Consider the following 25165-nt stretch of genomic DNA (forward strand, 5'->3'; position numbering starts at 1 on the left):
CCTATTTCTGCCATCTAAGAAAAACTCGTGCTTTGGTAAAACATATTTATGACAAAGACAAAATTATGAGATAAAATAAGTTACACAAGTCACGATTATGACAAAAAGTCATAACTATGAGATAAAAAGTTAAAATTATGAGAAAAAACTGACTTTTTATAATTATAATATACCAAAGTCATAATTCCTACAAAAGAGGATTAGGGCCAAGCAATAATAAAAAAATAAAACCATCTCGAGATTAAAGTTGTTAAATTTCGAGAAAAAAAAAAGTTAAATTAAAAAAGTCAAGATAAAATGTTGAGCATAAAGTCATTAAATTACGAGAAAAAAGTTGTTGAATTACAAGAACAAATTTGTTGAATTGTGAGAAAAATGTCGTTAAATTGAGAAAAAAGTTGAGATAAAATGAGAATTAAGTAATTAAATTACGAGAAAAAAGTCGTTAAATTATGAGAAAAAAAGTTAAATTACGAGAACAAATTTGTTGAATTATGAGAAAAATGTCGTTAAATTGAGAAAAAAGTCTAGATAAAATGAGAAGTCATTAAATTATGAGAAAAGTCTAGATAAAATGAGAATAAAGTAATTAAATTACGAGAAAAAAGTCGTTAAATTACGGGAACAAATTCGTTAAATTATGAGAAAAAAGTCGTTAAATTACGAGAACAAATTTGTTGAATTATGAGAAAAATGTCGTTAAATTGAGAAAAAAGTCTAGATAAAATGAGAATAGTCATTTAATTATGAGCAAAAAGTCGTTAAATTTCGAGAAAAAAGTCTAGATAAAATGAGAATAAAGTAATTAAATTATGAGAAAAAAGTCGTTAAATTACGAGAACAAATTTGTTAAATTACGAATTTGTTCTCATAATTTAACAACTTCTCGTAATTTAATGACTGTATTCTCAACATTTTATCTCGACTTTCTTCTCGAAATTTAACAACTTTAATCTCGAGATGGTTTTATTTTTTTATTATTGCTTGGCCCTAATCCTCTTCCGTATAATTCTGACTTTTCCCCCCTTTAATTTTTACTTTTGAATCAACTTTTTAACCTCATAATTATGACATTTTATCTCATAATTATGACTTTTTTCTTATGTGTCAGAAATAGGCTTCCAAATATAGAGATAGGAACGTTTTAATTTATATATTTGTAAGGCTGATTCATCTTGATTTCTGTCCAACATCATTTGAGAAGAGTGTGAGTGGGGTTGTTTGGCATATGAAATAATAATTAGAATTCATAGATGATCTGAACATTGATTTGTAAATATACACACACAAAACAAGGCCAGAAATATTGAGACGGGCACAATTTCTTCAGCCCTTCATAGGGCCAGAATTATGTTTGCTAGGGGCCATAATGAGCTCTGGCCAGAGAACAAAGCTTCTCAGTCAGCCATGCATATCAGTGTCTATTTCCATTGTTAAATATTCATTTATTTGTAGAGTGCTTTTCTCAACGCATCCTCTTCCGAAGCTGATTTGTAAGAGAAAATGTCTTCCAAACCAGTTAGCCAAAGGCATCAGTGGCAGTCAAGAAACTCCCTAAAATGTTTAAGAAGCCAAGACTCATATAAACGATGATGCAATGGTTTGTAAAATTTAATTCCAAAGACATTAGTGTTTTGAACAGCTGGAGAGAAAAAAGGTCACAGCATTCATAATTAAAATAAAGCGAGTGTCTTCCAAATCTGCTCACCAAGAAGTGACGGATCACAACCAACAGTGCTTGAACAGCTGTATTTCCTGTGTGATGCTAGTAAACAGGTTCAGATGTCTTGGCAGAAATCTCCCTTGTTCACAAACTGTGCTCTGTTAATGAGTGTTCATGAGTAAACAAAATCAGAGCTGGTGTTTTCCATTGTCTATAATTGCGTAGCTACAAATCACACCCTCTCTTGTACATTTAAACAGACTGTTCATTGCATAAGACAATTTGATGTTTACATAATTTATTCAGCATTAAAATGTTAATGTAAATATTGTGGCTCTGTTTGAGCATCCAACCACACAACACTGGCTCATCCTCGGATGTCACGTTCCCAGATTTTCACTACACAATTATCCAGGGTTTTTTAAAATCAAATGTAATGCTTTTTATGACCTTAAGACCTTCTTTCCTAGTGCATTCCTGTTCATACGGTGTGGATTTTCTACAGGTTTGACACGGGATGCCCTTCCTGAATCCTGACACAACCCAGCACAGAATCTGCTGTTTTTTATAAGACATGCACAAATAAAATGAATAGCATGCGGATAGGGAAGGGGAATGTGTATTATAACATCATAAATTGAAGAATGCTGGTAACCAGACGGCTGACTTCCATAGTATTTTTTTTTTCCTACTATGGAAGTCAATGGATACCGGATCAACTGTTTGGATTAGGGTTGTTCAACGATCATCGTGATTATCGTGTACAAAATAAGAGTCTGTGTTTACGTAATACATGCATGTTTGTTTTGTGTATAATTATGTATATTTAAATACAGGTATATATTTAAGAAAAATCTTATATTTCTATAAAAATATTTAAATGTATATATAATTTAAAAATATAAATATATATATTTATACATACATGCATATATTTCTTAAATATATACATGTATGCATGTGTGTGTATTTATATATACATAATAATTATACACAAAAAAACATGCATGTATTACATAAACAGACTGAACAGCCCGAGTTTGGATACAGACATTCAAAATGTCTTTTGTGTTCAATAGTAAAAAGAAACATAAGTTTGGAACGACATGAAGGAGAGTTATTGATAATTTTCATTTTTGGGTGAACTATCCCTTTAATGAACAATCACATTAAGCCATATCGCAATTCCTCTTTTGTTTTTTTCCCCCCGTCCCCATATTTAAGACCTCTTGAAATAAGACTTTTCTTACACCATTTAAGATTTTTAATGGCTTTAAATCTGTGAAGAAAAAAAAGGTAATGTGAGGTTCCCGCAGGGACCCTGTTATCACGGCTAAAAGAAGTGATGATGCATATGGAGCATGAAATTATGACAAAAAGTCATAATCTGGAGATAAATCATAAGTTGAAATTGAAATGGAAATGTATTTCTCAATTTTTACTTATGTTAGAAGTATGTCAATTATGATTTACAATTTAAAAAAAAACTACAATAAAATTCATCTTTAACTTTATTTTTGGAAAAGGAACACCACTCAAACATATACGAGTGTATCCCTGTTGGATAGTGCATTTTTATTTTGGTCTTGATACATTTCATGATTTATATATTGATGGCATGTTTGCTTCTTTTCAACAGCTTAGGGACAAATTTTCACTTCCGAAGCAGCATTTTTTCAGATACTTACAAGTTTGTAGTTTTGCTCGGGTTACATTCCCAGATTTTCCTCTCCTGCCTAATGATACTCCTTTGAATCGTTTTTTTTTAATGCTGATTTGTACAATAAAAGGTCTAATCTCACAAATATCTCACTTATTCAGTGCAAAGTTGTGCACCATGTTTATTATACAACAGCTAGATTGGCAAAGATGTATAAAGGTGTTTCTCCAGCATGTGACAGATGCTGTCAACTCCAGCAAACCTTATTCATATGTTTTGCCCTTCTCTTTATAATTATTGGACCAATATTTTTTAAAACTTTTATCATTTATTACAGGGGATAGAACTGAACCGGATGCTCTCACCGAGTTTGCCCCGCAGTACCATCCTTGTCAACTCTTAAAAAGGATGTAATTTCCTTTGTCACTCTGCTGGCTAGGAGACTAATACTGATGAATTGGAGATCCAAAATGCCCCCTTCACATTCTCATTGGCTATCACATGTTCATTATTTTATCAAGTTAGAAAAGATAAAGAAATGTTCAAATAAGTTTTGGAAGTTGTGGATCATAACAGAAAGATCATAATTTTGTATCTTTTTATTATTATTAGTATTCATGTTGTAAGACAATACATTTTTTTTTTTTTTCAGGAAAAAAAAAAAAACAGTATAAAAGTATGGGATATGTTTTCTAACACGGCCTGACTGGGGACATTGTTCTAACCATGGGGCATTGGTGGGCAATAGGGAAACAAGACTGATGTATAATGTCAAAATAGACCACCGGACTCACAATCTGCTCTAGAAAATAACAGACTTCAAAAACTAACAGATTTTTTTTGTTAATAAGTGCCAAATACTCCAGGCTTAATTTTTTCGAAATATCAGAGGTGTTTGAACTAAGAAAGAGCACCAGGACAATCGCACATTGCTTTAAAGGATCCCTCATAAGAGCAGTTTTAATTCCCATCCTTATGAACATTACAGAAATGACCAAAGATACGTCGCTGTCATGGAGAACGATCTCGGTGAGTGTAGTTGGGCCCTTGAAATTTAAACCTGCCACTTGACTGAAAATCAAATAGTTTATTTAAAAAAACCCCAAACTAACAAAAATAAGTCAGTGTAACCCCGTGTGTGAGCAGATGTCAGCGTGGGAGTCTTGCTACAGGCCGATGGTGTAAGAGCGCCCGGCGGGGTTGTGAATGGCGGAACATGTAGGCTCGGTCACAGCCCATTCATACCAGACCTTCTTCCCATTGTTACACCTCCAGAACCTCACGCTCACACTATCACCACAGGACAGCGGGATCGGCTGCTGCATGGGGAGAGAGAGAGAAAGAAAAAGGTGTTAAGATTACTTTCCCAACATGACTGTACACTTCAGCGCATTAACTGTGGAGTTGATAAACTGCCATGCTTTGACAGTGCTTTACTGGCTCTTTTCAAACTAAAAGTGCTAACTGTATTCGTGTCCATGACTAGGGTTGGGAATCGAAAATCGATTCCAAATCTGGAATCGGATACTTGTTATAAAATTAAAACTTTGATTCCTCTCATCAATTCCTTTTATTTAAATATGACTTAAATATGAATTTAAACATGACTCTTAACCATACTGGTGCAAGAAGACTCACGCACGGTTTTCTATGCGCACACATCCAAAACGTGTACACAGAAAGCTGCCTCTCATACTGAATAGTGTGCTATACTGAACTGAGCTCTCTTCCGCGTCTTTTTGCACTTGAACGGACAAATATACACAAAACAATATCCTCGAAAACTGTCAAAATATCCTCGTTAACTCAAAATATCCTCGTAAACTGTCAAAATATCCTCGTAATCTGTCAAAATATCCTCGAAAACTGTCAAAATATCCTCGTAAACTGTCAAAATATCCTCGAAAACTGTCAAAATATCCTCGTAAACTGCCAAAATATCCTCGTAAATTGTCAAAATATCCTCGTTAACTCAAAATACCCCCGAAAACTGTCGAAATACCCCCAAAAACTGACAAAATACCCTCGAAAACTGACAAAATATCCTCGAAAACTGACAAAATATCCTTGTAAACTGTCTAAATATCCTTGTCGGTTATGTCTCAAGTAGGGATGTGCGCTTCGACTAACTGACTAGTCGACTAGTCTAAAGTAAGAAACCCCCAAAAGACTTGTGTGTGTAGAAACAATGAATCAAACAGTCAAATCCTAATAATTAATGCTGCTAAAAACATAAATCTGCAGTACACTTGACTTGCATTTTGACTTTTCTGAAGCCTTCTCCCTCAACAAAACTGAGTGGTTACATGAATGTTGCTGTCGTCTCTGAAGTTACTTTTTCAGAGTTGAAGTGAATGACGCAATAGGCATTTGCTTGCTTCGGCTATCGCAGTGGAATTATGCCAGTTTGATATGTCACAGGCAGCTTACACTTTTCTGTTTTTTTCTAATTCAAAATACTCCTGTGACTTGCTTGTCATTTCTGAGCTCGCTGCGACTGACACGAAGAAAACACGTGGGAGATTTTCCCAGGTGTTTTATTTTAATGTGTTATTTAAAATGCTTTTAAATATAAATGTAACAAAGCTCAGGGCTCAGGGAAGATGGGGGAACCGGCGAACTGTATACTTAAGTTTTTATTGACAAAATAAATAAAGGAAAGTAAACGGCAGGTACATCATGGCCAACTGCCGCAAATACATAAACAAAACACAACTTAAATATCCCAGGCCTGGCCCTTTTTCATCCTCCACTGTAGTTACTCCTCCTTTTATCCTTCCAGAGCTCCTGAGACTCGAGACAGGTGTGGCGCGCAGGTGATGTTCATTTAACACTCGCGCTCTGCTTGTCACAGTAACATTAAAACGACAGTAATTTGAACAATAAAATCTTGTGTATTTTTTCCCTGTGTAATCGACTTGTTTTCAGTGTCGACTAGTAGCAGCTGTAGCGTTTAGCTGACTAGTCTTGCACAATCAAGTTCAATTAAGTGAACAAACGGTTGAGAAATAAACACGTGTATCAGTATATTGGATCTGTGCAGCTCTTAAAGTGACAGCAGCCTAATAAACCTGCTATAATAACATTAATCAAACAAACAACAAAAGACATAGAATTCACTCTCCGTTCTTGACTAAATAACTTTTGTAACTATATTTGTTATCCAAAGCATAAGAGTTACTAAAATAAACACACTACCATTCATAAGTTTGGGGTTGGTAAGATTTTTTTAAATGTTTTTAAAATAAGTCTCGTTCGCCTGGCTCCATTTGTTTAATCAAAAATACAGTAAAAACAGTACTGTTGTCAAGAACTCTCCCCCATTTTAATATACTTTAAAATGTCATTTATTTCTGTGATCAAAGCTGAATTTTCAGCATCATTACTCCAGTCTTCAGTGTCACATGATCCTTCAGAAATCATTCTAACATGATGATTTGCTGCTAAAGAAACATTTATTATATAGTGCTACATAATAACTTTTGGAAGATTCTTTGATGAATAGAAGGTTCAAAAGAACGGCATTAACATTGTAAATGTCTTAATCTTGATCAATTTAATATTTCCTTGCTGAATAAAAGTATTCATTTTTCTACAAAAATCTTACTGACCCCAAAGTTTTGAACAGTAACATGTGCTTGTATTTCATTCCGTAGGAATAATAATAAAAAAAGAAAAAAAGGTTTCTTGCACTTACTTTCAAAGGGAAAAGGATGGGGAACCAGGAGAACATCCCAGGAGAGTGAGTTTCAGGTTTTATACCTGCAAGGATGAAGAAAGCGATATTAAGTTGGTGAAAGTGCCACACACAATAACTGGCACACATACAGCACTTTTGTTCAGTAAACCTGAATTACTACAGATCATTTAAACACTTTATAGCTACAGTTTGATGCATTCTGTGTAGATTATTAACCGTTTGGATGTTAATGTGATTGCCCTCCTCATGTAAATTAGATTTTAATGGCGATCAAGTTAATAAGGCAATGATTCTTGATTGCCCTCTCCCAATAAACCATGTCAATTTGTGGCCATTATTATATAAAATACTCAATGTGGTAACTCAGAAGCTACTTTTTGTTTAAATGTGAATAGTTTGGTCATGCAGTAAGTGTGAATGAACAATGCAAGCCTTACTTTGTGATTGGGCCTTTAAACTGACACCAACATGAGACTTACTGAGCGTGACATCTTTGTAGAGTGTGGCCTCGAAGTATCCAGCAAAGCCATGAAGCACTGAATTACATCCCACAGAGAATCGTAGACATTGATACCGGTTATTATTCATATCTGTGCGGGATACAGACCAAAAGTTAATGGCTTCGGAGAAAGTTTTACAAAAGAAACTTGAGGTTGGTCATCTATGGGTCTGTCTCTGCAGGATCTCATACCTGTGGTGGGGTGTACGAAGGTGAAGCAAGGCTTGGGTTCTGCAAGTTGATGGAAGTTGTGTAGTCTGACAACATACGGTGTCTCAAAATGGCACTCGGGGTCTTTGTCTCGCTCCCGACAGCCTCGGACTTCATTATATAGTTTAGATGAGGACAACGGAGCCAGGAAAGATGTGTAGGAGCAGGGAATGCTTACGCCATCATCTAAGAGAATAATGAGCTGATCAAGAGATGTAAAACAGGGCGAATTAAAACAAAGACATAAATGGTGATATCTCAAACCTTTGAGGAAGTGCTGCGCTCCATCAAGGCACTCGGGTGAAAGCTCATTGTCTCCGAATGACCCTAAAAGCTCGCTCACAATGATATCTGCTTTCTCTGGAGCCGTCCATTCCCTCATGTCACATGACACAACAGTCACTTGATCACCCCACTCCTCAAATTTCCAGTTCTCCAGCCTGAGAAAGAGAAGGGGAACACCAAAGCACTGCTGAGTAACACTTGAAAGTTGAATGTATTCAAGAAATAGAAGTAATCTGACAGTAAATTGTTAAAAATATATATATTATTTGTTAAAAACATATATATCATCATGTGACACTAAAGACTGAAGTAATGGTTGCTGAAAATTCAGTTTCTTCACAGGAAAAAAAATGACAATTTAAAAAAAAAGCAGTTCTTTTAAATTGTAATACTTCACAATATTACCGTTTTTATTGTATTTTTGATAAAATATGTACAGCCTTTTCAAAAACATTAACAGAACAGTATTTTACTGTCAAGAGAAGTGTTAACTTCCTTACGTGACTACTGCATTAGGGTTCTTCTCAACGGCATATACGCGCAACTTCCTCTTAGCCTGTCTTGCCGCACGAAGTGAGGCGTTTACCAGCGGACCACGACCTGCACCTAGCACCATCAAAACCCTGAACAAAAAAATTCAGTGTTGATATAATCTGCCAAGCAATCAGCACATCTCTGCATTATAGAACTGACAATGGGACACCTGGGAATGTGTGAAGTCACTTACTGCACATTGGTTTCCATCTGTTCTTCAGGAACTCTGTCTAGCAGACATCTATATACAGCCTGGTGGAAAAGATGATTCACAATTAATGGATACAACAGCGGTAGTAACAACAGTTCATGCTAGATTTTTGTTTTCAATAAGTGGTGCCTTTCTGTCACCTCAACGAAGTGTGCCGTTCACAAGTTTGCGGTCAGTAAAATTTAGTTTAAAAAAAGAAAAGGTTTTGCTCACCAAGGCTGCAAAAATACAGTTAATATGAAAAATCATTACAATTTAAAATAACTTTTTTCTATTTTAATACATTTTAAACTGTAATTTATTCCTGTACATAGGTAAGTACGATACATCAGTACCATAACAGTCCAAACTGTAAATTTCTTTTTAATTTACAATAACTTTTCTATTTTTAGTATGTTAAAATATAATTTACTTCTGTGATAGCAAAGCTGAACTTTCAGCATCATTCCTCCAGTCTTCAGTGTCACATGATCCTTCAGAAATCATGCTAACATGCTGATTTGCTACTCAAGAAACATTTCTGATTATTATCAATGCTGAAAACAGTAGTGCTGCTTAATATTTATGAGGAAACTGATATTTCTTTTTTTTTTACGGATTCTTTGATTAATTTCTCTAAAAAATAAAATTATTTTGTAACAAAGAAATGTAATGCAATAATGTAAAAGTCTTAGCTGACATTTTTGAAGAATTTAATGTGTCCTTGCTTAAAATAAATAAATAAATAAATAAAATTAAATTAATTAAAAATCTTACCAATACCCACACTTTTGGAAGTAGCGTTATTATTATTCTATGTATAGGATATGAAATCCATTTAATTTTTTTGCCCAAATTCCGTTTTAATTTTTGCTGGATTCAGTTTTTTTTTTACCATTTTAATTTTTTTTTTACTACATTTTAATTTTTAGTAATCAAAAAGCATGTCTAATTGATTGAAATCATGAAACTTATACAATTTAAGAACAGTTTAACAAAAATTACATTTTAGGGCCCTTATGAAATACATTTTATTTCTTTCTCAAATTCTGTTTTATTTTTAGCAAATTCTGTGTTTTCTGTTTCAAGTTTTCTGGATTCCATTTTAATGGTTTAATTCAATTTTAATAATCAAAAAGCATGCTTAATTAATTTGCAGCACATAGAGCTTTACTATTAAAATTAAAACATGGAAGAAAATGTTTTATCTTTCCTTAAAAAATAAAGTTAATAATAATGTATTATTATTATTAGTATTAATATTATTATTAAATTGAGATGTAGCTACATTTTACTGTACAACAGTAATACATTTGTCACAATTTTTTTGTTAAACCAAACTTTTATTTTGATGTGTTGCAGTGAAGACCTTTGAGTTTCTGTGTGTTTGATATGACAATAGTTTAATATTCACAGACACTATATCGCGATTCGATTTAAGTGTACTGACCTGGTTTTTATTTATTCATCAAAAAAATGACATTCCGCGTTATACAGTAAATTGTTTTTATGGCTGGATAGCGTGATTCCGTTCTGTTTTCTGCACTGCAGAAATTATAGGGCCCGATATGTAAACTGGTGACCATCAAGATTCTGCTTTCCATTAGCAAGTCCTTTTAACTCACCTGCTGGTACTGAGAATATTTGATAGGATCCTTTTCAAAAACTTCATACGTCTGTGATTCCAAATTATCCATTAAAGGCTGATGAAACAATTAGGCATCACATTAGTACAATCGAAACCAAAATAATCAATATTTCTGTGCACTAGGCAAAGGGTTTATTCTTTGAAAGACACACCTGCAGTGGTGACTGTAGGTAATCTTCATAGCCTTTGGCGAAGAGCTCGTAGGCATTAGGTGCTGGACGGTTTTGGTTGAGGTACTCTAGATACTGCAGATACGAGCGCAGGTCTTTCTCACTGTGGCGGTTCGCCCCTGTGAAAATAAACTGAGCCTCCAGCTGAGGAGGCCTCAGATTGTTAGATAACCGCATTGAATTTAATGAACGTGATATAATATTTACGTGACATACACTTACCTTGAAGAGGCGGAAGAGAACTCGCTGGTGGGCTTTTGAAAGGACTGGAAATCCTTTTTTATTGGTTAGAAATATGCTGGTGGGGAGAATGGCAGCTTTGATTGGCTCTCCAAGCCACTTGTCGATCACCGTGTCAGATGGCAGGTCTGCTCCGATCTCAATTGCTTCACACAGAAGTAAAAAAAACAAACTATAAGTCTTAGTATTTGCTGCTTAATTTTTAATAGGCAATTATAAGCACTGGACATTTGAGTTATTTTTGCTCTTACCAAGGCAAATCCTCTTATTATAGTCACAGAGTGTTCTGAATGAGTGCCACCTAAAGAGGAAAAAGGAAATTAAACGAACAGAGGCAGACGATTGCTTTGTTCTTCATGATTTAATCTCAAATATGGACTAGGAGAGAAAAAAAACAAAAAACTGTCACAGTCATCCTTGATGGGATGATTCATCTGATAACTTATTTAATATCTACATTTAATTGAACAAATGGCTTTGTTTTAGCCGTCTCACCATGCCCAGGTCTTCTCATCATTGCTGCCATCGTCTATTTGTTTAGACGGCTCGTTCTCGATGAGATCTTCCCGCATGTCCTCAGGAGCCAACAGTGGAACTCGTATCCAAAACTACGTAATTAAAAACAAATCACCATTGAACTAATTTATTCCTAATCAACTTGGAAAGCAGCATTATAACCAATAAAAGAGCAACCAACTGAGAAAAATCCAATGGATTTGTTTCTGCTTGCACACTGATGCACTACACACGGCTTAGCATTATAATTGAGTTGATACGGTGTCCTTATTGGAACAAAGAGGTTGTGTCTTTGTATTTTGTACAAGTGTTTCTAATAACTTACTTTCTAATAAATATGCATGATAGGAAAATGTCCTGAACGTAAATGAGGTGTAGAATTAATGGGATTTAGACTGTCATTACAAAATCAAAAATAACTAGTGAGGTCAATTGATTAAAAATTGTATAATTAAGAATTAAATCACATTTATATCACATGATCCTTTAAATATGGACAAACCCAGTGGTTGGGGTAAATGTATGACCCAACGCGCTGGGCAGTTTTATTTAACTCAACTATTGTTTAAAAATGACTATATGGCTGTCTTAAAACGAACACAAAATAGTTTGGAAATTAAAATTCAGACACATAATTACTAGAGGCAACAACAACAATCAAAAGGTGAACATTTATTATTAAGCAATTTAATAAATGTTTATTATTTAATTATTTATTAAAATTATTAATAAATGTTCATTTCCAACCTATTTTGAGTTCATTTTAAGTAACCAATACACATTTAACCCAACCGCTGGGTTAAAACAACCCAGTCGCTGGGTTTGTCCATTTTCAACCCAGCATTTGAGTGTAAAATGCTAATTTGGTGCTCAAGAAACATTTCTTATCATTATCAATGTTGGAAATAGTTGTGCTGCTTTAATATTTTTTGAGGAAACTTCAAAAGAACACCATTTATTTGAAACAGAAACTTTTGTAACGATGTGCAAGTCTTTACTGTCACTATCAATTTAATGCATCCTTGCTGAAAAAAGTATTAGTATTAATTTCTTAAAAAAAATAAAATAAAATCTTGCTGACCCCTTACTTTTGAACTGTAGTGTATGTGTTTATTAATGAGCTTGCTAGGGGTGCACGATATATAGTTTTAGCATCGATACCACAATGTGTGCAGTCACATGGCAGGATGTGCGATGTCAAGTATAGGGATCGTATTTTGATCTGTGATCCGTACGGGGCAGCTGCCCAGTTCAGAACGCATGTGAGTTGTGGATTAATTGCAAAGTTGCAGCCATCATAGAGTGAAATATTATCATTTGCATGTGTTTAAGTCCTGTCAGTTTAAACATCAAGTGCAAAAAGACTAACACAGAGCTGCGCAGACAGCACGTGAACACCAAATTCAGTTCTCTCCCTCTTCTTTTTAAGCTTGAACGGACACATGAGCGCAAAATTAAGTCAAAATGCCCGTCTCGGCAAGTATCCCTGTATACACAGTCGATTATGTGTGTCTATAAACAATTCGAGATATAAAAACCCAAATAGGTATGACCCAAAAACATAGGAGAATGACACAGAAGAGAAGATATAGTTGAATAAAGTTGTTATTTTTGTTTTGTTTTTGCACAAAAAAGCATTCTAGTCGCTTCATAACATTAAGGTTGAACAACTACAGTCATGTCGACCGTTTTAAAAATGTCTTTAATGCCTTTCTGGACCTTGAAATTGTTGATTATATTGCTGTCTATGGACGAATCATATTTTTAATGAAATCTGAGAGGAATACCTTAATTTGTGTTCTGAAGATGAATGAAGTTCTTGCAGGTGTGGAACGACATGAGGGTGAGTAATTAATGACAATTTTCATTTTTGGGTGAACTAACCTTTTAATAAAGGCCTTCTGAAGCAAAGCGAGGAAGAAAAGAGGAGCTTGAGTTTGTTGCAAAGCCATATTTATTTAAGCCATAAGCTTACGCTACTCCTACATCCTGCGTCATACCTCGTGTCTTGTGGCGAGAGTTGATTTGTGCATACGGTCGTCTAGCGGAAGCTAGTTATTTTTATTGTTATTTTTCTTACAAAAATGCATCACTTTGCTTCAGAAGGCCTTTATTAACCCCCTGGAGTCGTATGGATTACATTTATGATGGATGGATGCACTTTTTTGGGCTTCAAACTCGCGCCCTCGTTCACTAGCTTGGAAAAGCCAGAGTATTTTTTAATATATCTCTGATTGTGTTCATCTGAAAGATGAGTCATATACACTTAGGATGGCTTGAGAGCGAGTAAATTATGGGATAATATCCATTTTTGGGTGAACTATCCCTTTAAGTTTTTAACATTTTATTTTTTTCTACAATTAAGCACATTAATGTGCTAATCTGACAGCTCTGTAAGTATTGCAAAAGGATCTGATCACTTGACCTTTATGGATAATGCATTAAGTATTATATTAAATAACAGACTGATAGCAAGCAAACATGATAAACAGTCTACACACACCACTAATTAAATTTCCATCAGTGGAAAAAAAAAAAGAAGCAGAAAGAATGAAGATTACATGTAAATCATAGGCCCAGAGTGTATACATAAACAAATGTGTTCTGAGCATATTTGTTTTCATTCAATGCTACAGACTGCCATTACCATGCAAGAGTGATGTCCTGTGTGGATGTGGTTGAGCAGGATTCGAGCCAGGTTGGCACAGTGCGGACCCCTTAGGGGGATCATGAAAGCTGGCAGCCCCAGATAAGCACAGAAATTGAGCTCCTGTACCAGCGCCTGCAGCAAGGGCACAAAAGACATTAGAAGGAGAGATCACATCAAAAAAAATCAACAAATCTGCTCAGCTTCCTCTCTGTTGGGCAGATCTCCAATAAATGGTCCTCGTTTTCATCTGACTCTTGATTACATCTACAGTGTGTTTGAAGAAATTGTACGCATGGATGCGTAATTTGTGACAACAGCAAATTAATAATATCTGCCTAATGAATTCAGATTAGATGAGGAATGTTTAAAGAATTTGAAAGGAAAACATATAATTACAAAACAATAAACATACTGCTTCTGAATTCCTGCGCTCTGTGGTCAACTCTGAGTCCGTCTCAATCCAGGAGGACAGCTTTCCCACGATAAGTGTGTTCCAATCTAATGAAGAAAGAATGGACATCCTATTATTACAAAGATATAATCCTGATGTCTAAGCGTATGTAACTCTGTAAATGTAATTACGCAGAGTATCCTGGATAAATGTAGAACAAGTCCGTTATTCAAGCATTAATTTCTAAAAAAGGAACTTAATGAGAATCTGACATTAAAGGGGTCTTATCACACAATCTTTAATCATATTATTTAGTCCCCTGAGGTTTGCTTAAAAGCTAGTTAAGGTTTTTGTGGCAAAAATAGTCATGATTTAGGTTTCATTTCTGTTTTCTAACCTCTTTTTGACCCTTAAAATTGAATGGATGACTTTTAAGTCTCTCTTTGAATGTGAAATGAGACTTCACCACATTTTATTCTTATCATTAATTCATTTGGTGTCAGGATTAATATTATCTAAAGAACTTCCTCCAAATTATCTTACCATCACAGGGCAAGTTTCTGAATGCAGAATAGTCATTACTGATGTGTAAAACATGGGCGGCCACATGGTAGTGCTTTCTTCTATCTGACATCAAAAAGATGCTTTTTCTGCTTAGTTTCAACAAATAGACTTTTTGGACTGGGGAGGAAGTTTTTGAGTTCTGAAAGTTATGCTGCGTTCACACCAGACACGACTTGCGCAAATAAATCCCACTATTCACGCATAGTTGGACGCTTGAACATTTTGAGTTTACTCGCTTCATTCACGCATGAAAATCCCTTCACAACAGACGTGAATTTGCCCGCGCTCCCGCTCCTTTATGTGTCCCAGACTTTCCCACTGCTTTCTGCACACTTCCTCTGAATAAACACAACTTGTCAGCAGAGAAATAGTTGTAAATTACAGCGAATAAGCTCAATTGGTCGGCTTTAGCTAGCTTGTAGTCTCAATATGTATATTTATATAGCTATATTTATTCACAGTGCGAATTTTCGCCAAAGTTCAGATTTTTCAACTTGCGCGTTTCGCCCGAAACGCTCAATTCGCGCCGCAGGATGTCCATTCGCGTCTTTGCATTGACTTAACATGTAAATCACTCGCGCTTAATGCTTCATTTGCGTCTGGTGTGAACGCACCATTACTAGGGTTGCAAAATTCCGGGAATTAATAAACGAGAGGTATGGTTGCATATACAGGTGCTCCTGCAGACCGTCCACAAATTGAGAAAGCAGATGCATGAAGCGAAATATGGCATTATTGTGCTTACATTGCATTTTCAGTCAGGGCAAGCCCACGGACACCACAAAGCCCGTCTGCAAAAGATGTTACAAAATAACACAAGCGAAGGGAGTCAAAAGCATCTTGCCGTCAAACATCCCGATTTGTACAAAGAATTTAAAGAGCGACAGGTTAGTGAATGTGAATCCAGCGTTTTGTTTATGCTCTCAAACATTAAATGACTTTTTTATTTATTTTACTCGTGCAAGCAGAACTCCGCAACGAGGTGTATTATTGAGTCTAAGTTTAATAAGTGATATCTGGTTGCAAAAATAAAATTAGTTTAAAAATACATAAATATATGAAGGGTATATACAGTTATTTTAAACCAATTTATGCTTTAATAACATTGCTCTAATTATTTACAGTAATATAATTTTTACAATAATCTTACCGTCAAAAACACATAAATGTATAAAAAAATGCATAACAGCAAATAATTTACAATTTTATTGAGCATAAAAATAATAAACATTAAAAATTATATTAAATCTAACTGTAACTTCATGGCAATGAAGCTCAAATCCAGAAGTATCAGCCTGAACGCTGGTGAAGAAAGAAGTTCTGTCTTATGTTATTTATTTACTTTTCCTGCTGTTTTAGGTTTTTGCCGTAATATCGTTTAAGTATCGGTATCGTGATATTTAAGTTGGGTATCATATCGAAGTCAAAATTTTGGTATCGCGACAACACTACAGTGAACTTAAATGTAATTGAAATCTTTCAGCATAATCTTGGTTAAAACAACTAGATTTAATGCAAATTCAGTTGAATTTCTACCCTGCACATTCCTCAATCACATAAGCACACTACTTCGTACATAGTACCAAAAAAGCGAACAAAATGTCTTAAAATCAAACATTTCACTCTATTCATTTATTATTATTTATTTTATTTTATTTTAAAGTGGATATATGTATGAATTTTCATGTATTAATATCTTTTTTTGCCAATGTGTAAACAACTTGCTATAAGAACTTCTCCGACTTCCCAGGTTGTCTATGAAAGCCGACACGATGTTGGCGAATCATGTTCAGTCACTGTTTTGGCCGAGGTTTGCTCGTGTGCCAGCACAAGCAATACGTTTCTGGCTGCAGTTCATTTATTGGCCACCGGTGTCGCTAAAAACAAGGGTTTCTGGGTTTCTATTTGTAGCCCCTTTAAAACAAAATTTATATACACTACTGTTCAAAAGAACTTTAAAAGAAAAAACTCATACCTTTGCACTTTGTACATGTTTTGCAAGAAGAAGATGGTTAAAAAAAAAAAATCTTGGAAAAAATTACACTAATCTATAATTCAGTGTACATTTGTGGTCCGCACAAGTGTAATGCCTTATATATAAAAAGACATCCTTGGGTCTATGCTCAAACAGTCTTATGATGAAAAAGTAATGCAACAGAAAACTGAATAAGCAAAGTGCACACTACAGTGCAAGACTGAACCTTACTGGTCACCTTACAGCCCTGGGTATACTCCGTTTTTGCACAGTCGAACGCACAGCCTTGCAATGTATACTTCATTTGACTTGACCGCATACACAGGTGTTTGACGCATGAGCAGTTTTGAGCACGAGTCACAACCCGTGTGAATATATTTGTGTTCGTTCATGCTAGAGTTGTACAAATGAGGGTACTTTCTTACCTCAACAATCTCTCGTCTATGTAGGCCTCTATTGTCGCTGTAGCTTGCATATGTTTCTGTAAAGCCACTGGAAGGCAAGCCTGCAACCTTTAGCCAAAAAAAGCACTAATGCTAAGGCTCCGGCTTTGGCAGTACGCAGGGAAGGAGTTTTGAATGGCGGGCACGGATGTCACTGCCATTACACGATAGGCTGAGAGGTGCCACACGTGATTAAGTTAGCCATGCACACTGTACGCTGACCCTTGTGTACGCGGAGAAAGTGAACTATACTTTGGGTTTAACTGTGTATAACTAGTCTGTGACCAAAAAGAAAAAAGAAAAAAATCCCCCAGACTGTTGCTAACTTGCTGCTAGCCTTAATCTCAGAACTAATTTCACTTCTTTAAATCGTTTAGCCAACTGGTCCCAAGGTCATAAAGTGTATGAAGTCTATTCACCTCAGTTTCAGCAGTTACGCACAGCCAATAAATCCCCAAAACTACATGATTATGCTGGGTACAGTTTAGTGTTGTCACAATACCAAAATTTTGACTTCGATATGATACCCACTTAAACGATACTATGGCAAAAACCTAAAACAGCAGAAAAAGTAAATGAATAACACGACAGAACTTCTTTCTTCACCAGCGTTCAGGCTGATACTTCTGGATTTGAGCTTCATTGCCATGAAGTAAAGAGTTAGATTTAGTATAATTTTTAATGTTTATTATTTACATGCTCAATAAAATTGTAAATTATTTGCTGTTATGCTTTTTTTTATACATTTAGGTGTTTTTGACAGTAAGATTATTGTAAAAATTATATTACTGTAAATTAGAGCAATGTTATTAAAGCATAAATTGGTTTAAAATTACTGTATATACCCTTCACATATGTATGTATTTTTAAATAAATTTTATTTTTGCAACCAGATATCACTTATTAAACTTAGACTCAATAATACACCTCGTTGCGGAGTTCTGCTTGCACGAGTAAAACAAATAAAAAACAGTCATTTAATGTTTGAGAGCATAAACAAAACGCTGGTATCACATTCACTAACCTGTCGCTCTTTAAATTCTTTGTACAAATCGGGATGTTTGACGGCAAGATGCTTTTGACACCCTTCGCTTGTGTTATTTTGTAACATCTTTTGCAGACGGGCTTTGTGGTGTCCGTGGGCTTGCCCTGACTGACAGCAATGTAAGCAAAATAATGCCATATTTCGCTTTGTGCATCTGCTTTCTCAACAATTTGTGGACGGTCTGCAAGAGCACCTATTTTGCAACCACACCTCTCATTTCGTCACCATAAAAGCCGTTGTGCAGTTGAGAGGAATAAAGACGCACTCAATGTGCCTTAGAAGCAGCGCGCTGCAGGCACACTGCCCCCTGCTGTCGCACATTAGGAAATACAGCCCGCACTCAAAGTACCGGTACTAATAAAATGAAGAACCGGACCGTTTTTAAAAGCAGGGTATCGTGATACCTTACTAGTACCGGTATATCGTGCAACACTAGTACAGTTAAAACTAGGGGTGGTGAAAAAAATCGATTATTGATTAATCGCGAGTATGTTATGGACGAGTATGAATCGATTATTAAATTTTCAAAAATCGATTTTTTATTTATTTAAAAAAATAATAATTTTGCATTTTTTTATTTTGTAAAAAATGTTATACCGGGAGTTGAACGTCACGAACGCGCCCAGTTCCAGTTAGCAAGCGCGTTTAACGGCAGCCAGAGCAGGTGTGTAAAATGGAAGAACCAGGAACGAGCAACCAACCGATCCACCCAGCTCCATCTGGGCTCAAAGCAAGCGTGTGGATTCATTTTGGTTTTCATGGCAGGAGGTCTAAACATGTTGATAAAACCAACACGATCACATGAGAATGCGTATCAATAGTACGAGTTTGTAATCTCATAGAATATATGGCGTGCTTATGGTACGCAGATTTTTCGCGTGCATATGATACGCACTTTATGGCGTGTATATGATACGCTCTTGGGTAGGATGGGGGTGGGGGTTTGTACGTATAATACGCCATAAAGTGCGTATCATATGCATGCGAAAACTCATTTTGGCGTATATATTCTACGAGATTACAAACTCGTACTATTACTACGCATTTTTGTGTGATCGGGCTCGATAAAACGCATGCCGTCTGTCGACATTGCCACACTAAACTGAAGTACTGCGGCAATACGAGCAACTTGAGGGCCCACATTTCCCGCTTTCATCCAGAGGAGGCAGGGTGGGTTAAAGACGACCGCCTGAAGCCCGTCATCCCACCAAATCAGCGCACTCTCCACGATATGACAAAATTGTCAGCACAACGGAGCACACTCACGCCACAACATGTGGACCAGCTGGTCTTCTTCCATAAGAATCTGGTCATTCCAGAGCTATGTACAACTTGATTGCTCACAAGTTAGTGTGTTGCATTTTGTCACTGTGTTCTACAGTACAGTATATAAGCTGAAGCTACAGTAAGTTGTTCAAAAATGTTTGTTTTGTCTTCTTAATGATTAAATGACAATTTTCTTCCAGAAAGACAAGGTGTTCAGGTGGAGAAAAAACTTTCTTTACCTTGACATGTTTCGACTGCAACCTGCAGTCTTCCTCCACCTGAACACGTTGTCTTTCTAGAAGAAAATTGTCCAATTTCTACAGTATGTTGGTTCTGATCTACTTCCTAATTTATTTGTTATTGTTTAGTTAAACTTGATGAGTCACAACACAATGTGATGTATTCATTTCTGTGTTCTACAGAACATAAGCTACATACAAATAATTCTGAAGTTATAACTACACGTCACAGAAAGTGCTTTGAGTTGTTGTTACTCAATAAAAGGGTTAAGTAATTCAGTAGCTGACTTTTTTTTAATACTGCAATCACTTTGTAGTGTATTTTCGTTTACTGTTGTGAAATGGAAAATCAATAATCGCTAATCGAGAATCGTTAATAATCGAAAATTGACTGTAATCGAATCGGGACTTCAATAATCGTAATCGAATCGAATCGGGAAATCAGACAGATTAACCACCCCTAGTTAAAACTGATTTTTTTTTTTTTTAACCGATACTGATAATTTGTGTTTATTTGTCCGATAACCAATATTTACTGTTATATACTGTATATAGTTTTGTTACTGTTATCGTGTTTTTGACACGATTACAACACCACTGAACTGAACAAACCATTGTATTTATAACAATCACTCCTTCTTTGCATAGAAAACCAAACAAATCTTATTTAGACACCAATAAATAGAGGGTCTGACAGTGCAAAAAATAAAAAAGTGCACTAAAACTGTTAGTTACTAAACTGTTTTTGTTGAAAATTAGTAGTCTTTCATGTTAATTTTAATCTTAATATTTCAAAAATTATTTTATTTATAAAAAGCATCAGCAGCAACACTGATGTTAACAATAAGCAAAATAAATGTAGAATGTCTAATGTTTTTAAATGGAGAACATAAATTAAAGACTTGTAAACTACAGTTTTAGTAGATTTATAAGCCGTTTAATAGGCTAAAGATGGAAGAATAATTCGCTGGATAATGTTATATTCCAGAGAATATTATTCAGTTATTTAACAACCAAAACATTGTATTTTATTGCAACTGGTATGTTATATCAGAATTATTAATAATGTTTTTGTCGTTTTAGATTATGAAATATGCTGACAAAGCACTGTTTATCTATGCATTTACACAGAACTATACTCAAACTGCGATCGCTCGCAGAGATAATAAATAATTAATTTCTATAGAGTTGTTAACACTTGGATGTTTATTAGCTAATTAATGGTAAATAGTAAATGTTTAAATAATTACAGTGTTTTAAACAAGTGAATCTTATTAAAAGTTAAATGCGGTGGACGTGGAGCATTTCCTGAGCATCAACCTGCTGAGTGAAGAGCAAAATACAGACGAATTCACGAGACTATGATGAGCAGAGAGAGAATTAAATTCAGTGCTTTTATTTCCAACATGTGCTCATTCATGGCTGTATTATTTAATTCATGCAAAGTTACATCTGTATTTGAACAGGACTTGACGGATTATCTTATTTGACTACGTGAGCTTGTCTCTATTTCTAACAAACAAGCTGCATAATCTAGCCACATTTCAGGCATTTATGTAACACATCTACTTTGTGCATTAATGGCTGTTATGTTAAATAAAGTTTACTAATTACAGCAAAGCAGGTAAGTATACTTTACAAGTGCACACCGTTGTCTCGTCTCCCCTCAGATGCGCTGTAATGGCAATCCTGAGCGCAATTCTCAAAACACCCACAAGATGACGCCGTTTATCGATATTACAAAACCGATGATTATGGTATTATCTGATTATGGTAAAATGTTTAAATATTGGGGAAAATATCGGTAAATCAATATATAGGTCAATCCCAATTTTTTTTTTTTTTTTACACATTTGTATTACTTTGCATGCATGTCTGCTTATGACCAAACAAAATGTTTATGTTTGTATATGATAAAGTTTGCATAAATTACACCAAATTTCCAATTAATCCCTGTAAATTTTCGTTAAGTGTCCAACTTGGAATATTCCCAGCTTAAGTTCCCATGGAAGGTATCAGGAAAGTTTCCGACCCTTTGTAAACCCTAAAAGTTACAATATGTTTTCATTGATATATAATTGATATGTGTGTACATGGATGTCTAACGTTCATAGATCAAACCATGACCACTTTAAGAGTGTGGCTGACAGTGTGCTGCATCTAAATATTCACACATGCAATAGAGTTTCTTTATATCTCACCTCTGCCACATAACAGCAGGTCAGAGCGAGTTTGGGCTCCGGGTCGTGACTTGGCAGGGTCCAGTTCAAACTCCCGTCGGAACCGTGGGTGGAACAACGGCATGCACAGGAAATCAAAGCTATAGGACAGAATGACACGCATTTAGACAAACAGGGCAAACAAGAAAACAGATATTGGCAGCATTTCAAGTTTCACCTGTTTACTGTCACTGGCCCACAGCCATTACATATTTAAAACATTAATATTTTATACTAAACCTAAACTAATCTTGACAAACTATATATCATTTGAAAGCTTTGATTTTCAAAATAAATTACAGAGGAGCAGTAACATCAATTTGCAACAAGCATATTTTCATACTCATTCAGACCTTTATTTTGAACATGAGAAATCATTAAAGATTGCCAAGATTTTCATGCCAAGATTTCAAAAGATAACATCCATTCAATGTTTTCAGAAAAAAAATGGTCTGAAAATGTTTTTAATAGAAAAAAAAAAAACATTATGATTTTGGCAGCGATCTATAACCCACATACATGTTGTTTTTATGTTTATTAGAGGCTGAATTCATTTCAAATTCTGCCAAACTTCCCATACTACTTCTATATATGATGTCTACTTCATAAATTGTAGGAAAATAATGTAAATATATGCTTCAGATCACTGATCATATATGGAAATGGAGGCGCCTTTACATGGTCAGTAATGGAGCTTGGTTGTCATCTAGTGAAAAAGTGTGGTACTGCGCCCAAACAAAATCTTACTGAAAGCTAATTTTTTGAGATATCTACCTGAAGTTGATACAGTTTAAGAGTAAAACTAGTTTTGTAAAATATTTATTTTATATAAAATATTATAATTTTACATTTTCATAAACCTAAACTTCTATAACTTTTTTCTGTTTCACTTAATTATTTCACTTCAATAATCTGCCAAATTTTATCTTTAAAACAAGACCAGCCTCATGTCTATATTCCAAAGTATTCTTGAATTACAACCATTTAAGTTTGGAAAGTGCATTTTCATGCCTATCCGCTTGTTAAGTCGTGACGTAAAGAACGCCGTTTCCGGGTCCAAGCCTCGACTCGTTTCACTTGAGATTGCCATCGACGGCCGTTTATGAGCGCTATTTATTCATATTAAACATCAATTATTTAAAAAAGTTAAACATTTTAAATAGTTACAGTCTACACAACAGTCTCCGTGCTCACAGCGTCACAGATATTAATATTTTAATGATTTATAAAAGATGAATCATTGTCTGGCCATCTGGAATTTTGGTATGGAGATAAAGGTTATAATTATATATTTTTTGTATGTATATTAGCACCATTTGTTGTTTTCTTGTGGTATGAGACAAAGCGTTAGGACCCGGAAGCGCTGCCGCGTGACGTCAGACTTAACAGGATAAAAAACTGGGGGTTGACAGTTAAAGGATTAGTTCACTTTCAAATAAATTTTCCTGATAATTTACTCACCCCCATGTCATCCAAGATGTTCATGTCTTTCTTTCTTCAGTCGAAAAGAAATGAAGGTTTTTGATGAAAACATCCAATTTTTCTCCTTATAGTGGACTTCAATGGACCCCAAACGGTTAAAGGTCAAAATTACAGTTTACAGCATTCCCAGACGAGGAATAAGGGTCTTATCTAGAGAAACCATCGCTCATTTTCTAATTTTTTTTTTAAATTATATAGGTTTTAACCATGCTCATCTTGAACTAGCTCTCTTCTTCTTCTCTATTTGAATTCCAGCAGTGTAGACACTGCTAAGTGTATTACTGCCCTCCACAGGTCAAAGTTTGAACTAATTGTTATATACTTGCACTAGCATATTGTATATGACAATTTAGTTCAAACTTTGACCTGTGGAGGGCAGTAATACACTTAGCAGTGTCTACACTGCTGGAATTCAAATAGAGAAGAAGAAGAGAGCTACTTCAAGATGAGCATTTATGGTTAAAATGTATATAATTGTAATTTTTTTTTTTTTTTTTTTTAGAAAATGAGCGATGGTTTCTCTAGATAAGACCCTTATTCCTCGTCTGGGATCGCTGTAAACTGTAATTTTGACCTTCAACTGTTTGGGCTCCACTGAAGTCCACTATAAAGGAGAAAAATCCTGGAATGTTTTCATCAAAAACCTTAATTTCTTTTTGACTGGAGAAAGAAAGACATGAACATCTTGGATTATATGGGGATGAGTAAATTATCAGGAAAATTTAATTTGAAAGTGAACTAATCCTTTAACAGGTTAAAGTAAATGCCAAAAGTCTTCATTGGGGATAGCTCTTCAAATTTTGTTTTGAACCTTATGGATCCCTGTTTAATCAGAAATCAATAAAGTACATATTTTTCACTTCAGAAACACCAAGCTTGTTTGGTATTACAAAACAAAACGTTTATAAATACAGTTATAGTAAATCATTTGTACCATTCAGCTGTCAAGTGAGTCATTAAAACCTCTCTTCATCGGGCTCACAATCCTTTGAATATAATGCATACATCTCTAATCACCTCTTTAAATAACAAATGAACTGAAGAAGCAGTCAGTAATACTTCTGCCACAATTTTTGAGCTGGAAAACTAACATGTCACATCAACACGAATGAATAAGTTAATTCAAAAACATCTATTAAATAATCAGGCGAGCCCATTACATTTTTAACACATATTCTGGAGATGTTCATAAAGGTTTCAAAAGAAACCACTACATTTTTGGCCAAAACTGATGTGCAGACTCATGTGTGCAATACAAGCAGCTGAGATGCGCTAAGCTAGCAAATGCTCATGTGCATCACGTGCGGCGACCTAGCCGAGACAACTTCAACTGAACACACTTCATTTAGCTTGGATATGTTTTCCTCGTTACTGCGCCGATAGCTGCCCTTGCTTACCCTAATTTGGCGACCGCGGCAAGGGTGTCCGCCACTTCGGGAACACAACTCAAATCTCTCCCGCAGGAGACCCTGCTACCTGCGCTGCCGGACGCCATCGTTAGGAGACTGGATGGGAGGGAAAATGATACTGACACAGGACTATGGAGAAACTGAAGCCATGTTGGCTCAATACAAGT

At 35.2% G+C, this 25165-nt stretch overlaps 1 protein-coding gene across 1 annotated transcript; it reads right to left on the reverse strand.

Moving 5' to 3' along the window:
• Positions 1–3896: 3896 nt before the first annotated feature.
• Positions 3897–25126, reverse strand: prmt5 (protein arginine methyltransferase 5). Its single transcript, XM_067362634.1, has 16 exons — positions 24987–25126; positions 22090–22208; positions 14378–14463; positions 13963–14097; positions 11295–11407; positions 11051–11100; positions 10782–10945; positions 10542–10703; positions 10367–10444; positions 8745–8803; positions 8518–8640; positions 7997–8172; positions 7715–7918; positions 7503–7613; positions 7021–7085; positions 3897–4642 (listed from the first exon to the last, which is right to left on the reverse strand). Exons 1-16 carry the CDS (start codon positions 25082–25084, stop codon positions 4490–4492), a joined length of 1896 nt encoding a protein of 631 aa, XP_067218735.1. The 5' UTR covers positions 25085–25126; the 3' UTR covers positions 3897–4489.
• Positions 25127–25165: the final 39 nt, after the last annotated feature.

This window comes from Chanodichthys erythropterus, chromosome 16, assembly GCF_024489055.1.
Source record: "Chanodichthys erythropterus isolate Z2021 chromosome 16, ASM2448905v1, whole genome shotgun sequence".
NCBI lineage: Eukaryota > Metazoa > Chordata > Actinopteri > Cypriniformes > Xenocyprididae > Chanodichthys > Chanodichthys erythropterus.